Source organism: Cervus elaphus, chromosome 4 (genome assembly GCF_910594005.1).
Source record: "Cervus elaphus chromosome 4, mCerEla1.1, whole genome shotgun sequence".
Classification (NCBI taxonomy): domain Eukaryota; kingdom Metazoa; phylum Chordata; class Mammalia; order Artiodactyla; family Cervidae; genus Cervus; species Cervus elaphus.
In genome coordinates, this window is record NC_057818.1 from 67775650 (window position 1) to 67790066 (window position 14417).

General features: G+C 39.7%; 1 protein-coding gene and 1 pseudogene across 1 annotated transcript; both read left to right on the forward strand.

Annotated features, from left to right (window-relative positions):
• The first annotated feature begins 2512 nt into the window (after positions 1 to 2512).
• LOC122692667 lies at positions 2513 to 3442 on the forward strand (annotated as a pseudogene).
• A 6690-nt stretch (positions 3443 to 10132) lies between these two features.
• LOC122692893 (vomeronasal type-1 receptor 1) lies at positions 10133 to 11050 on the forward strand. Its single transcript, XM_043900707.1, has one exon. The coding sequence runs from the start codon at positions 10133 to 10135 to the stop codon at positions 11033 to 11035; it is 903 nt and encodes a 300-aa protein (XP_043756642.1). The 3' UTR covers positions 11036 to 11050.
• The last annotated feature ends 3367 nt before the right edge of the window (positions 11051 to 14417 follow it).

Here is a 14417-nt window from a genome sequence, read left to right on the forward strand (position 1 = left end):
AGTGAAATAAGGCAGAAGGAACAGGCCACACGTTAAAAATTAGTTTAAGTAAAATATTTATTAAAATATTCATTAGAATAGAACATAGTAAGACATAAAGTATCAATAATCACCTCAGTGTTGACACTATACAGTTAGAAATGCTGCTAATATGTATGATGGGGCAGTCCTTAGAAAAAGTAAAACTTTTAACATAGGACTCACAAATCATCAGAAAAACAAATGAATTTGAGGTGACATTCTATTATTTTCAACTATAACATATATTATTTTGGATCAAATTCCCCTGAAAGAAGTTTTACTTATCTTTCACTTGCTATCACAAACCATAATAAATTAAGCATGATTTATAACTAACAATTCTTTGTTTAAATGTTTATAATTGACATGTGGCATCATACTAGTTTCATGTGTACAGCATGATTCATTTACATGTATAGGGAAATTATCACCACAGTAAGTCTAGTTAATATCCATCAACATTCATAATCACAATTTTCTTGTGATAAGAACTATTAGGATCTACTCTTAGCAGAAACTAAAGAAACTCTTTTGCTAAGAAACTCTTAGCAACTTTCAAATACAGTATTAAACTCTTTGAGAAGGAAATGGGAGCCCACTACAGTATTCTTGCTGGGAGAATGCCATGGACAGTGGAGCCTGACGGACTACAGTCCATGGGGTCGCAGAGAGTTGGACACAACTTAGCGACTGAACAACAACTACGGTCACCATGCTGTATATTACATCCCCAGGACTTATTAATTTTACAACTGGTAATTCTTTATACTAGCCTAAACTCTGAAAGATGTTGAAAACCTGAATACTCTGAGATTTATATATCTATATGTGTATGGTCCCCTCACCCACTTTTACCTCTTTTACAAAACCCCTCCAATTTGGGGTGTATTTCATATAAGATTTATAGAAATAAGCCTTTATAGTATAACTTTTTCCCCCCTAATATTTCAATTAGTCAAATCTCGCTGAGGGAGAGATCACTTCAGAGAGGGCTCAAATTGGGAGGGGAGAGTTGGATAAGGGTGGTAATATAGTTTGTTTTCTCATCAAACAAACTTCCAACATACACGAATATAAAAATACTTCTGTTTCAAACTCAGAAGACATAAATATTTTAGCCCGAATAGGCATTGTTAGATTCCCTGAGATATTTTCCTTCTAAGAATGTGAAAGTTATCTGAAGAGAAGTGTTACTTACTTGATGGGTATTTGCTGTCAGGACTCTGCATTACAGGGGTAGCATCTCTGCAGAAGTGGAAAGTGGATATTTGAACCCAAGGAAAAGGATTTTGATTTCATGATGTCATCCCTCTGCTAGGGAGTGATTATCATTTCACCTATAATGGCAGTGGTGGTATGTACAAGGGGAGTGGAGACTGCTTGTGAAAAACAGTTGTGACTTGTGTGTATTACTGGAAACTATTAATTTCCAACTAAAAATTTCCAATGCGAGTTACCAAAGTAGCTGGGGAATACCTTAACTAGGAAAAATGAAAATGGAAAACTCAATCTCAAGGGCAGCTAAGCAGAGGACATTGAGATCCAAGTAAGGTAATGGAGGTAAACACAAGACTGTCGAATGGATGTTGAACCATCAGGAGAGTTTTGACACAAAAATACAGTTTGGTTTTTTCCCAAAGTGCAGGGAGTTTTCTGAAGTTGAAAGCAGAAATAGTGTTAGTAGAGCAAAGGGAGTTTCCAGATTGGTATAAGTCAATGGGAATACTGTGTTTCAGCAAGTATTTATTGTATATCTTCTGTGTATCAGGGACTTTTTTCTTTTTTTTCCATATATCAGTACCCAAAACTTAAAATTCCCCTCATGAAACTTAAATTGTAGTTGCTGGAAACATATAATAAACAGAGCACCTCAGTTACTAGGTTGCATTGTATTTCAGAAGGCAATGGAAGACCCTATAGAAAAAGAAACAGGAGTAGGGACAGTGGATTAGGATGGGTTGAAATAATAAATAGTGTCCCCAGTAGGACTCATAATGAAGATGACATTTGTGGAAGTAGTTGAAGTTTTGAGGAATTGTTACATATTTTTTGTCTTGCCTTATTGTATGAGGCAAGACCTCCAGTAGCACCTCCAGTAACATATGGTATCAGTGCAGAGAGTGGCCATCTTCTTTTGATTCCTGATCTCAAGGGAATATTTTTACAATCAAGTTTGAGATATATTTTCTATAGAATTAGTTCATATTCTTTATGAGTGAAGACTCTTTTATCTTGGTTTTATAAATATTTTCTCTCCATGTGTACACATTTTCTTTTTAATGTTTTGAGAGTAAATTGGGAACATTAAACCTTTGGCCAATGAATACTTTGGTTATAGTTCCTAAATAAATGAACAGTAACTCACATATTCTGAGTACAGTGAACAAAATCGTGAAATTTTATGTTGAAGCAAGTGCATTATATGTTTCACAAACTATGTTCCAGTGTTTTCACTTTATCAGTCATAAGGGAAATGAAAACTAAAACCGACAGCCTTCGCGGAGAGTCGCCGCGGTTTCCTGCTTCAACAGTGCTTGAACGGAACCCGGCTGCTCGGCCCCCAACCCCGGCCGGCCACTCGGAGCCAGCCCTGGTCACCGCTTGACAGCGCCCTCCTACCGCCCCAAGGTCCCCGCCGCCGCTCCGGCGCAGCGCAGCCGTCGCCGCCGCCGCCCCTTCTCCGCCGCCCGCCATGACGACCGCATCCCCCTCGCAGGAGCGCCAGAACTACCACCAGGCCTCGGAGGCCGCCATCAACCGCCAGATCAGCCTGGAGCTCTACGCCTCCTATGTGTCCCTGTCCATGTCCTACTATTTTGACCGCGATGACGTGGCTTTGAAGAACTTTGCCAAGTACTTCCTTCACCCATCTCATGAGGAGAGGGAACGTGCTGAGAGACCAATGAAGCTGCAGAACCAGTGAGGCGGCTGAATCTTCCTTCAGGATATCAAGAAACCAGACCGTGATGACTGGGAGAATGGGCTGAATGCAATGGAATGTGCGCTGTGCTTGGAAAGAAGTGTGAATCAATCACTACTGGAACTGCACAAACTGGCCACTGAAAAAAATGATCCCCATACTGTGTGATTTCATTGAGACTCATTACCTGAATGAGCAGGTGGAAGCCATCAAAGAATTGGGTGACCACATAACCAACCTGCGCAAGACGGGGGCCCCTGTATCTGGCATGGCAGAGTACCTCTTCGACAAGCACACCCTGGGACACAGTGAGAGCTAAGCCTCAGGCTGGCTTCCCACAGCCACAGGGGTGACTCCTGGTCACCGAGGCAGTGCATGCATATCTGGGTTACCTTCACCTTTCTATAAGTTGTAGCAAAACATCTACTTAAGTTCTTTCTTTAGTACCATTCCTTCAAATAAAGTAATTTGGTACCAAAAAAAAAAGAAGAAGAAGAAAATTAAAACCTCAATTACAGATCATTCCAAATGCAGAGGAAAGCATAAAATAATGAACACTGATGACACCAAACATTGGCAAGAATATAACAGTCACTGATTTGGGAATGTGAAATGGCAAGGACACTTTGGGGAAAGATTATCACTAACAATAATGGACAATACATGAACAACAGTACGTGAACCATGAACTTCCAGATGTTCAAGCTGGATTTAGAAAAGGCAGAGGAACCAGAGATCAAAATGCCAACATCCATTGGATCATCGAAAAAGCAAAACAGTTCCATGAGAACATCTACTTCTGCTTTATTGACTATGCCAAAGCCTTTGAGTGTGTGGATCAAAACAAACTGTGGAAAATTCTGAAAGAGATGGGAATACCAGCCCACCTGACCTGCCTCCTGAGAAATCTGTATGCAGGTCAGGAAGCAACAGTTAGAACTGGACATGGAACAACAGACTGGTTCTGATGGGGTCCTTTAATGGACTGGAACCTGGTGGTATGGAGTCAACAATAAGGAAGTTAAAGAGAGAAAGAGGCTGATATTCCCTGGTTTACGCAGAAGATCAATAAAGCCCTTGACACAGGACTTGCATCGCTCACGAAGGCACCAGGCGCCCCCTCGAGGGGGTGAAGGCACAAAGTGCCTTCTTGAGAGGGTCTTAGAAGCCCGGGCAGGAAAGTGAGCACGACGGGTCCCCACGCTCCAGAGAATCAGCCAGAAAGGGAGAGAGAGAGAGAAGGAGAGAAAGAGAAACAAAAAAGACACAGGGACCTAAGCTCTGATGGAGGAAAGGTGCTTTAATGGTTTTTATGTGAGTATATATAGGCTGTGGTACAAGAAGTTTCTTACGACAGTGATAAAGATCAGAAAGCCAAATGCGCAGTAACTGTTACCAAGGGAACAAAGGATAATAATGGTCACACGGTCAGGAGACAATCCGCATCTCAAGAAAGGGGGAGAGACGAAGCAGTTTTGTCGTAAAAAGAATGTTTTATTAAAGGAGACCCAAGCCTGTCTCACACAATGGCCTCAGTCCTGAGAGCTGTGTGCAGTTCTACTCGCTTCTGGCAGAAGCTGATAAGGAACAGAGGACTTATGAGAAACAGCACGTAGGAATCCTCCCGTCAAACATTCCCTGATATGGTTCCAAATTAGGAAAGGACTGCATCAAGGCTGTATATTGTCACCCTGCTTATTTAACTTATATGCAGAGTATGTCATGCGAAATGCTGGATTGGATGAAGCACAATCTGGAATCAAGATTGCTGGGAGAAATAGCAATAACCTCAGACATGCAGATGGCACTGCCCTTATGGCAGAAAGTGAAGAACTAAAGAGCCTCTTGATGAAAGTGAAAGAGGAGAGTGAAAAAGTTGGCTTAAACTCAACATTCAGAAAACTAAGATCATGGCATCTGGTCCCATCACTTCATGGCAAATAGATGGGGAAGCAATGGAAACAGACTTTATTTTGGGGGGCTCCAAAATCACTGCAGATGGTGACTGCAGCCATGAAATTAAAAGATGTTTGCTCCTTGGAAAAAAAGTTATGACCAACGTAGACAGCATATTAAAAAGCAGAGACATTACTTTGTCAACAAAGGTCCATCTAGTCAAAGCTATGGTTTTTCCAGTAGTCATGTATGGATGTGAGAGTTGGACTGTAAAGAAAGCTGAGTGCTGAAGAATTGATGCTTTTGAACTGTGGTATTGGAGAAGACTCTTGAGAGTCCCTTAGGCTGCAAGGAGATCCAACCAGTTCCTCCTAAAAGAGACTAGTCCTGAGTGTTCATTGGAAGGACTGATGCTGAAGCTGAAACTCCAATATTTTGGCCACCTGATGTGAAGAGCTGACTCATTGGAAAAGACCCTGATGCTGGGAAAGATTGAAGGCAGGAGGAGAAGGGGACGACGGGATGAGAAATTGGTTGGATGGCATCACCAACTCAATGGACATGAATTTGGGTAAACTCCGAGAGTTGATGATGGACAGGGAGGCCTGGTGTGCTGCAGTCCATAAGGTTGCAAAGAGTTGGTAACGATTGAACTGAGTGACTGAACTGAACCAATTAGACAACAAGAAATTGTCCTAATGGAGCAATGAGAAAAAAATCAAATATTTAAGAATCCACAAATTCATGTGTATGTGAATAAATTAATGAAACTCTATATGAGTGATTAATAGAGGAAATGGGAGATCAGTAGAATATCAGGTAAAATGTATGGACTGAGAGAGTTAGAAAATACTCAGTGGTTTTTAAAACTAGTGATAGAAAATTGTCACTGATCAGGATATTTATGTTTTCAAAATATCTCCTAATTATTAAATATAGAAAAAGTATTATATTTAAAGTCTAGAAGCCTGACAAAATTTAAGTGACAAAAATAATCAGTTTTGAAAAATATGAACATCTTTCTCCTATACAAAACTGTGAGAAAGACATTTTCCCTAAAAAATAAAGAAAAAAGACATTTTCCCTGCAAAAAATCTAAAAACTTATTCAGATAAGTTGAAAACATTAGAGAACTAGAGGGGAAAGTTTCAAACTAGTGGGCCTGTCATGTAAAAAATGACAAGTCTAAAGAACTCAGCTGAAGGCTGAGGAACTGTTTTGTGAAAGGACTTTTATAAAGTAACATGAAAACTAAATGTAATGCATTAATTTCATTTGGTCCTACAGAAAGAAAAATACAAAGAGGAATATTGGGACAAATGATAATGTAATATGTATGTGTTTTAAATAATAGTATTGTGTCAATATTGAAATTCCTGATTTTATTAGAGAACTCTGATTACGTATAAGAAGTTTTCTATGCCTAAAGGAATTATGCACTGAACTATTCATTGGTATATAGGAAAAATTTAAATTATATGCTAGTTGTTCAGAAAAAATATATATGTATATATAAACATATACATACATGTATATGATATGTGCGTGGTGAAAGAAAAAAGAAGTAAATGCAGCAAAAGATAATTATTAAATTTGGAAAATGTGTTTACACATATATATATATTTAAAATTCTTGTGGCTTTTCTGTAAGTTGGAAATTGTATCAAAATTTTTTAAATGGAAAAATTGTTTCATGTGTTTCACTACTTAGTAAGAAATGAGATCTTTTATATAATCAACCTAAGTGAATTAAATATTTATGCAATTTCAACCTTTCTTGACATTTTTAAAACCAACTAGAAATAGAAGGAAACTTCCGTAAACTTCTAATAAGTATTAACAACAGAACCCTACCACAGACATCAAAAATAAAGGTTCATTATTAAAATATTTCACCCAAGCTCAGGGATGAAAGAATTATCACTGTATCACATAGGGGGTTCCTCAGTGGTTCAGCAATAGGTAAAGAATCTAGCTGCGGTTCAGGAGACGCAGGTTCAATCACTGGGTTGGGAAAATCCCCTGGAGGAGGGCATGGCAACCATATTCTTGCCTGGAGAATCCCATGGACAGAGGAGTCTGGCAGGCTACAGTCCATAGGGTTGCAAAGAGTTGGGCATGACTGAAGCGACTGAGTCCATGCACATATGTATAGAGAGAAAACTGCAAAGGAAAAAATAAACCTGTTTTTTCTCATCTTGTTGTTCTGTCACTCAGTCGTGTCCAGCTCTTTGCAACCCCATGGACTGCAGCACACCAGGCTTCCCTGTCCTTCACCATCTCCCAGAGTTTACTCAAATTCATGTCCATGGAGTCGGTGATGCCATCCATCCATCTCATCCTGTCGCCCCCTTCTCCTCCTGCCCTCAATCTTTCCCAGCATCAGGGTCTTTTCCAGTGAGTCGGCTCTTCTCATCAGGTGGCCAAAGTATTGGAGCTTCAATTTCAGCATCAGTCCTTCCAATGAATATTTAGGGTTGATTTCCATTACTAAAGCATTTTCTAAAATAGCGTAATCAGTTTGAGTCCTACTATGGATATCCTTTTCAGTTTTGTGACCCATGCCTACTCTTGTGTTTTACTACACTCCTGTCCTTTTCTCTTTTGCATACAACCCATCAGTATCTAATAATGTACAGTGTAATAACTTGACCACCTCACTTATGGTCAGTTTCCCTCAACCAGGATAAAAATTTCAAGGTGGCAAAATCATTGTAATGGTTTGTGTACTGACCTAGCCTCTGCACCCCAGGAAAGGGCATGACCCACATAAGCTATAGAATGAATGTTTCATGAAGCACTCAGTGTCTCTGTAATATTCCTGTCTGTTTGAACCACTCTCTGTCTTCCCTTCATTTTCAGTACCCCAGAGTCTCAGGCATAAAAACAACAATTGTATTTTGAAGACAAGACTAACAAAGGAACTAAAAGTTTCACACAGCCATGTGTACGACTTCTCCCACTTATGGGACCTCAGTGTCCTCCATTTAACTTCCACTGGGATTATTGTTCATTTTGAACAAGTGATTTCACTCCTCTGTTTCTGCCATTTCTGTTAGATAACTTTCTCACCTTAATAGCTTTGCTCATGTGCACAATTCACAGATGGTTTTCACAGATACTCACCAGTCCCTTTGCAGACCTTGTCACTGCTATTACAGGTGACATGGTAATTACTTCCCAACAAGGAGATGAGGTCATAGAAACACAAAGCCTTATTTCAGGGTTGAGATGCCCCTTTTTCACACCTGCACAGCTGCTGACCAGGCATCTACTGTGTTGACGGGAAACACCAGTCAGGTAAGTAGCGATATGTTTCAGGTAAGTGTCAGATTTTGAGACAAACTTCATTAGAAAATTCAGTCATCCATATGGAAAAAAAATCTGTTTTGGGGGACTGGAATATAAAACCATACACACACGTGTAATACAGGCACATTCAGGACAGGTTTTTACTTTTTTTCTGTTTCATATTGAAGTATAGTTGGTTTATAGTGTGCTAGTTTCAGGTGCACAGCAAAGTGATTCAGTTATACATACACATATGTTTTTCAGATTCTTTTCCCATGTAGTTTATTACAGAACACAGTAGAGTTCCCTGTGCTATACAGCAGGCAGGATAGGCTGTTTCCAGGATACCCTCAGCATAGTGCTACCCTCATTCACCTGTATTGAGACCACCTGCCATCTCTCTTTCTCCTTTGTCTCTGACTCAACACAGGGAGCCTCGCAGTTTTCACTGTCATGGTTTCATGCTACAGGCAAATGGCCAAAAATAAGATAAGAGAAGATGAGCTCCCAGCAGCTGAGCTGACATCTGGTGTCTGTGTTTTGTTTTGGGGCGGGGGGAGAGAGTATGTTGGGTTAAAAGCAATCTGTCTTAATATGCCTTTAAAGTTCTAGTCTAAAAATAATAATAATAATAAGGTTCTGTTCTTATTAAATGAAAGTTAATATTTATTTAGAGAAAAGTAAGGTTCATTTCATCTCCTGACATCTCCCAATGTCAGGGAAATTATTTAAAGAAACGTGTGGCTAACTATTGTGTTTGACAAGAAGTTATAGGGATATGTTGGATGTTTTCCGCCCCACACCAGAAGCATTATGTATCTTCAAGATATTTTATTATTAGCAAGAAATGGCTTTAGATATCATAATCTTGGTATTTTAGGTGGTTGTTACCACAGATTTTTTAAAATTGAAGTATAGTTGATTTACAATGTTGTGCTAATCACTGCTGTACAGCAAATATATATATATAAACATATATATTTTATTCTTTTTCACTATATTTATCGTGGTATACTGAATATAGTTCTCTGTGCTATACAGTAGGACCTTGTTTATGGATTCAAAAGCTTACATTTGCTAACCATAGACTTGTTCAGTGTCTAAAAAGACTCAGTGCGGGGGGCGGGGGCAAGAAACGTGTCTTAAAATTATGTATTTTAATACATGCCTTATTTCTTTGAAAAATGTATAGGAATTCGAGTTTTCATTTAAAATATTTGTATATTCTTTTGCCTTATGATGAAAGTCTTATTTGCCAATTTATTAATACACTTTGCGTATGTTTGTAATAATTAATGCCAAATAACTGGCAAAATGTGAGTACGGACAAATGTTTAATATATCTTATTTTCATTTTTTTCATTATTTTCACTTTTATTTTCATATATGCCTCTGTGTAACTTGCAATGTTTTTTTTACAAGTATACATAGAACATCATGCTGATGGACAACCAGGGAGATTTTTTTTATTTGAATCTTGATATCTAATTTTGATTAATATTTTTCAACAATTATGTGACATATTTATATGTGTAAAACTCCTTCACGAAGCCTAGTTTATCCTTCTATCCTGTGAAATCTTTGCCTCGATTTATATTCCTCTACTTTCTTAAAAAGAAAAAACTGGAAACATACACGTGTTTTGTATCTTACATTTTTCTTCTCAGAGTGTACTGTGGGGGAAGAGCTGTATCAGTACGTAGATAACTCCCTCACACATCTCCGCAGCCTCAGAGTTTCCTGTTGTCAGTTTGGCCACTTCCACTCATTCAGCAGGTGACTTCAGGATTGTAGTCTTCATTTCTATTGCCTTTGCACACATGAGCAAAAATTCTAAGTGCCCACTTAACGTGAGATTATACGACATGCAGGCTTAATATTGAAAATTGAGGGACATGGTGATTATGACACACTTCTTTTCATCCTTTTAACTCTTCATTCCTCTAACTTCAGTAAAATGAGTGCCCTCTAGGCACGGATGTGATGTTTTCTGCCAGCTTGGAAATGGGGACTATATTTCTCATTCAGACAGGAATTGGCCTCATGGGAAATATCTCCCTCTTTTGTCTTTATAACTTCACTTTGCTCACTGGACATAGTTTGAGACCCATAGACCCAATCCTCATGCAACTGGTCATCGCCAATGCCACGGTTCTTTTCTCTAAAGGCATACCACAGACACTGGCAGCTTTCGGATGGAGGTATTTCCTGGATGACACCGGATGTAAACTTGTCTTCTATTTCCACAGAGTAGGCACGGGAGTTTCCCTTAGCACCATCTGCCTCTTCAATGGCTTCCAGGCCATCAAGCTCAAGCCCAGTATCTGGAGGTGGATGGAACGCCAGATGAGAGCTCTAAGATTCATTGCCTTCTGCTGTTTCCTTTGCTGGGTTGTGCACATCTTGATAAATTCATGTATTCTTATGGTAGTAAAGGGTCCACTGAAGGAGAAGAACTTCAGTATGAGAAATAACTATGGATACTGTTCTTGGCATATGATAGAGGGTTCTGTAGGCGCATTATACACAGTCACATATTTTTCCCTTGATATTACAAGTTTAGGTTTTATGGTTTGGGCCAGTAGCACTATAGTTCTTTTCCTGTGCAGACACAAACAGCGACTCCAACACATGTGCAGCAATCGACTCTCCCCAAGACCCTCTCACGTGGTCAGAGCCACAGGCACGGTCCTGATCCTGGTAAGCGCCTTCGTTACATTCTATACAATCTACATTGTTTTGACAATTTGGTTGACTCTAGTTGCGACCCGAGGGCAGTGGATGGTGAACACCTCTGTCCTTCTGGCCACAAGTTTTCCAGCATTCAGCCCCTTTGTGCTCATTATCAAGGACACTCGTATCTCTCAGTTCTGCTTTGCCTGTAGGGCAAGGAAAACAGTTTGCTAACGTGATTGTCATTCTATGAGTCTGTTCTCAGTGGCATTCAAATATTTATCTCAACATCTGTGAATATTTTGGGGACCTCTTAAGTGCTGGATATTAATTAACCCTAAAAGGAAATATATTATCAGTTTCTAATGGCCAGCATTAAGTATTTAAATAATTAAAACTTATTTTCATCAGCTGTTTTCACTCAAATAATTTCAAATTTTTCTGACTTTAAATACTGATAGCTTATTTTTTTTTAAAGATCTCTTTCTCTCTGGATAATTGAGTGTGCTCTATTTTTTAAAGTCTTACTCAATTTTTGTAATTGGAAATACCAGCAATTTTAGTGAAGTCTAGATATAATGTATATACATGTGTAAATATCTATATTGAACTGCCAATAGCATTTATTACATACCTAAATTATGAGTCTTTAATCTTACTTAATTCCAAAATTATCAAATCTATTTTATTGCTGTTTTTTAAAGTTAATGTACACATGTTCAGTGATTTCCTTTGCTTATTTTAAAGTCTGTGAGAAAACTATCATTTATTTTATACTATTTTTTTTAACATTTAAAAGCAGTATGCTGCGGTCAGTCACTTCACTCGTGTCCAACTCTTTGCGACCTATAGACTGTAGCCCACCAGGCTCCTCTGTCCATGGGATTCTCCAGGCAAGAATACTGGAGTTGCCATGGCCATGGCCTCCTCCAGGGGATCTTCCCAATCCAGGAATCGAACCCATGACTCTGGTGTCTCCTGCACTATAGGCAGTTTCTTTGCCCACTGAGCCACCCGGGAAGCCCATTAGCACACTAAGACCCTCTAAACCTTGTTCCCATTAGCTCATGGTATCAAAATATGGAGAAGCAAACCTACAGATCTGTCTCCTGACTACCTTCATAAGGCATGTAACTGGTCTGTTATCAACTGCTCACAGGCTTCCTGAACGCATGGTCTCTCCAGCCCTGAAGAGCCCATTAAACTGCTGCTGTAAGCGACACGTGCAGTGAGCGAGGGCCTCAGTATAAAGACAAATGCTCACTGAAATGTCAGAGCAGCATTTCACATACTCCCACAAAGCACAGGATATGAACGAAGTGAAGAACAGAACCAGAAGAGATCGTGTCCCAGAGCAGGGCTGGTAGGCACTGTGAGTGGGCTGTGCAGCAGTGTCTTGTGTGTGTGTGCGTGTGTTAGTCCCTCAGTGGTGTCCGACTCTTTGTGACCCCACGGACTATAGCCTACCAGGCTTTCTGTCCGTGGAATTCTCCAGGCAAGAATACTGGAGTGGATCACCATTCCCTTCTTCAGAGTGTCTTATACAGGAATTATTAATTTGCATGTCATAGGTCCAATTTATAAACAATGATGTTCTGTTACTTAATCATGTCTGACTCTTTGCAACCCCACGGACTGCAGCACACCAAGACTCCCTGTCCTTCACTATCTCCCGGAGTCTGTTGAAACTCACGTCTGTTGAGTAGGTGATGCCATCCAACCATCATCCTCTGCAGCCCCCTTTCCTTTTCCAATCAGTTATAAACAATGATCTCTATTAAATGTTAACCTGGAAAAAAAATGATACTGATTTGTGTTTTTCTGTTGACCATTCTTCTATATTTTTTCATTCTTTTATTTTTAACGCAACTTTCTTGAACCTTGTATTGATAACTCAGAAGAGAGCCCACCTCTTGTTAAGTGGCTTGCAATAGGAATCTTTAATATCTTAAATTAGGTTAATAGTTTTTTAAAAAATAAGCTATCTCACAAATACCATTAACATCCACATACTCTATCTTCCTTTGTATCAGTTTATGCAGTTTTCAGAAAGTTTGAAGAATTCACACCATTCTTGACACTTGTATAATTACTAATATTGTGTCCAAAAGACATTAAGTTTGCCCTATCATTTGTGTTCATTTGGTCCTTTCCACCTCTAATACCATATCCCCATATTTGGTGACCAGGGTAATCGGGAGGGAGAAATAGGGGGAAGAATGGGAATTCCTAAAACACAGGCTTTGTTGGGGTTTCTGCATTAAAGGCAAGGCAGGGCTGGGTTAAAAGCCTTTTTCCTAGTCTTCTCGTTCCTGGCCCTGGGTTGATTTAGGACAGGAGAAACAATCGCATGCGTGTAAGTGGAAGGTGGCAGAGCCCTGAATCTACACTTGAATGGTGTGCTCCAGGGAGGCTATTTATAGTAGAAACACAACTCGTTGGCCCTGTGATCAGTCGCTGCCAAACTGACAGATACAGAATCTAAGAAAGTATCCATTAGGGAAGAAGAGAAGGACCATAACTCCAGACAAAAGGAGTTTTTACAGGTCGGCCCATAATTAGGTTTACTCTTTTTTATGGCATTACCCAAGAAAACATCTGTAATTTGGGGGATCAGTAATATTATCTTGGTAGAGTTGTAAAGTATACACAAATTGTGAGATCTACAATAAATCTTGGTTTATGTCTCAAGGGAAGTTTGTAGGCCCAGCAGTGGTGTTGTGGGAGGGTGAAAGATGATGATTTAGTAAAGTTCATGTAAAGATTGGTGATATTTGGGTTTAACTAAGGGGAAGGAGTGGTCATGGTCGGAGATACAGAGCAGGAAATTGTGGTGTAAATGGAGGGGCTGGCAGGAGAAGGTACTCGGGACTAAGTATTCCTCTGCCCAAGAAGTAGAGGGGTTGGTTGATCTGAGTCAGGTGCCTCCTGTGGAAATCATTAATTTCTACTAATATTTAGAATGGCACTGGAATTTCCCTGGCGGACTTAGCGGTTAGGCCACTGTGCTTCCACTGCAGGGGACAGGGTTCCATTGCTAGACCTAGATCCCATATGACACAATTAAGATTCAGTGCAGTTAAAAGTTCTCTCCAAGATTTTCATCGAGGTAGTCATATAGACAAAACATGTAATAAAATAAAAACTAGGCACTGTGCCAACGCTCTTTCAACATTTTGACTATAATCATGTCTCCGTTTATACGTTGAGAATCCTGAGTTTAAGGCCTCTTCTTTTACTCCATTAACCGTAGGCTTTGCTCTTATCTTTAATGTATTTCATCCTTGTCTGCCCACAAGCTTATTTACCCACTTAGCTAATTTATTACCCACTTAGCTAATTTCTGGATATTAGGATACACCGACCATCCCTGCGGATGCCGCCATGATGGAAACACTTCCCAGACTGACAGGCTCAGTAGGTTGCAGACAGCGTGGGGGATGAGCTAAAGACCAGAAGAGGAGCATTTCCGATAGCGTGAAACGTGTCGGTGTGGGACTTCCGGCATCTTGCATATGGCGCTTATTATGACTGTTTTTGATACCATTCGCTCGATCAGAGGTTCGAGGTCACTTAAAATGGTAGAGAGGAAGAGGTCCCCACTGCACAGTGGCGG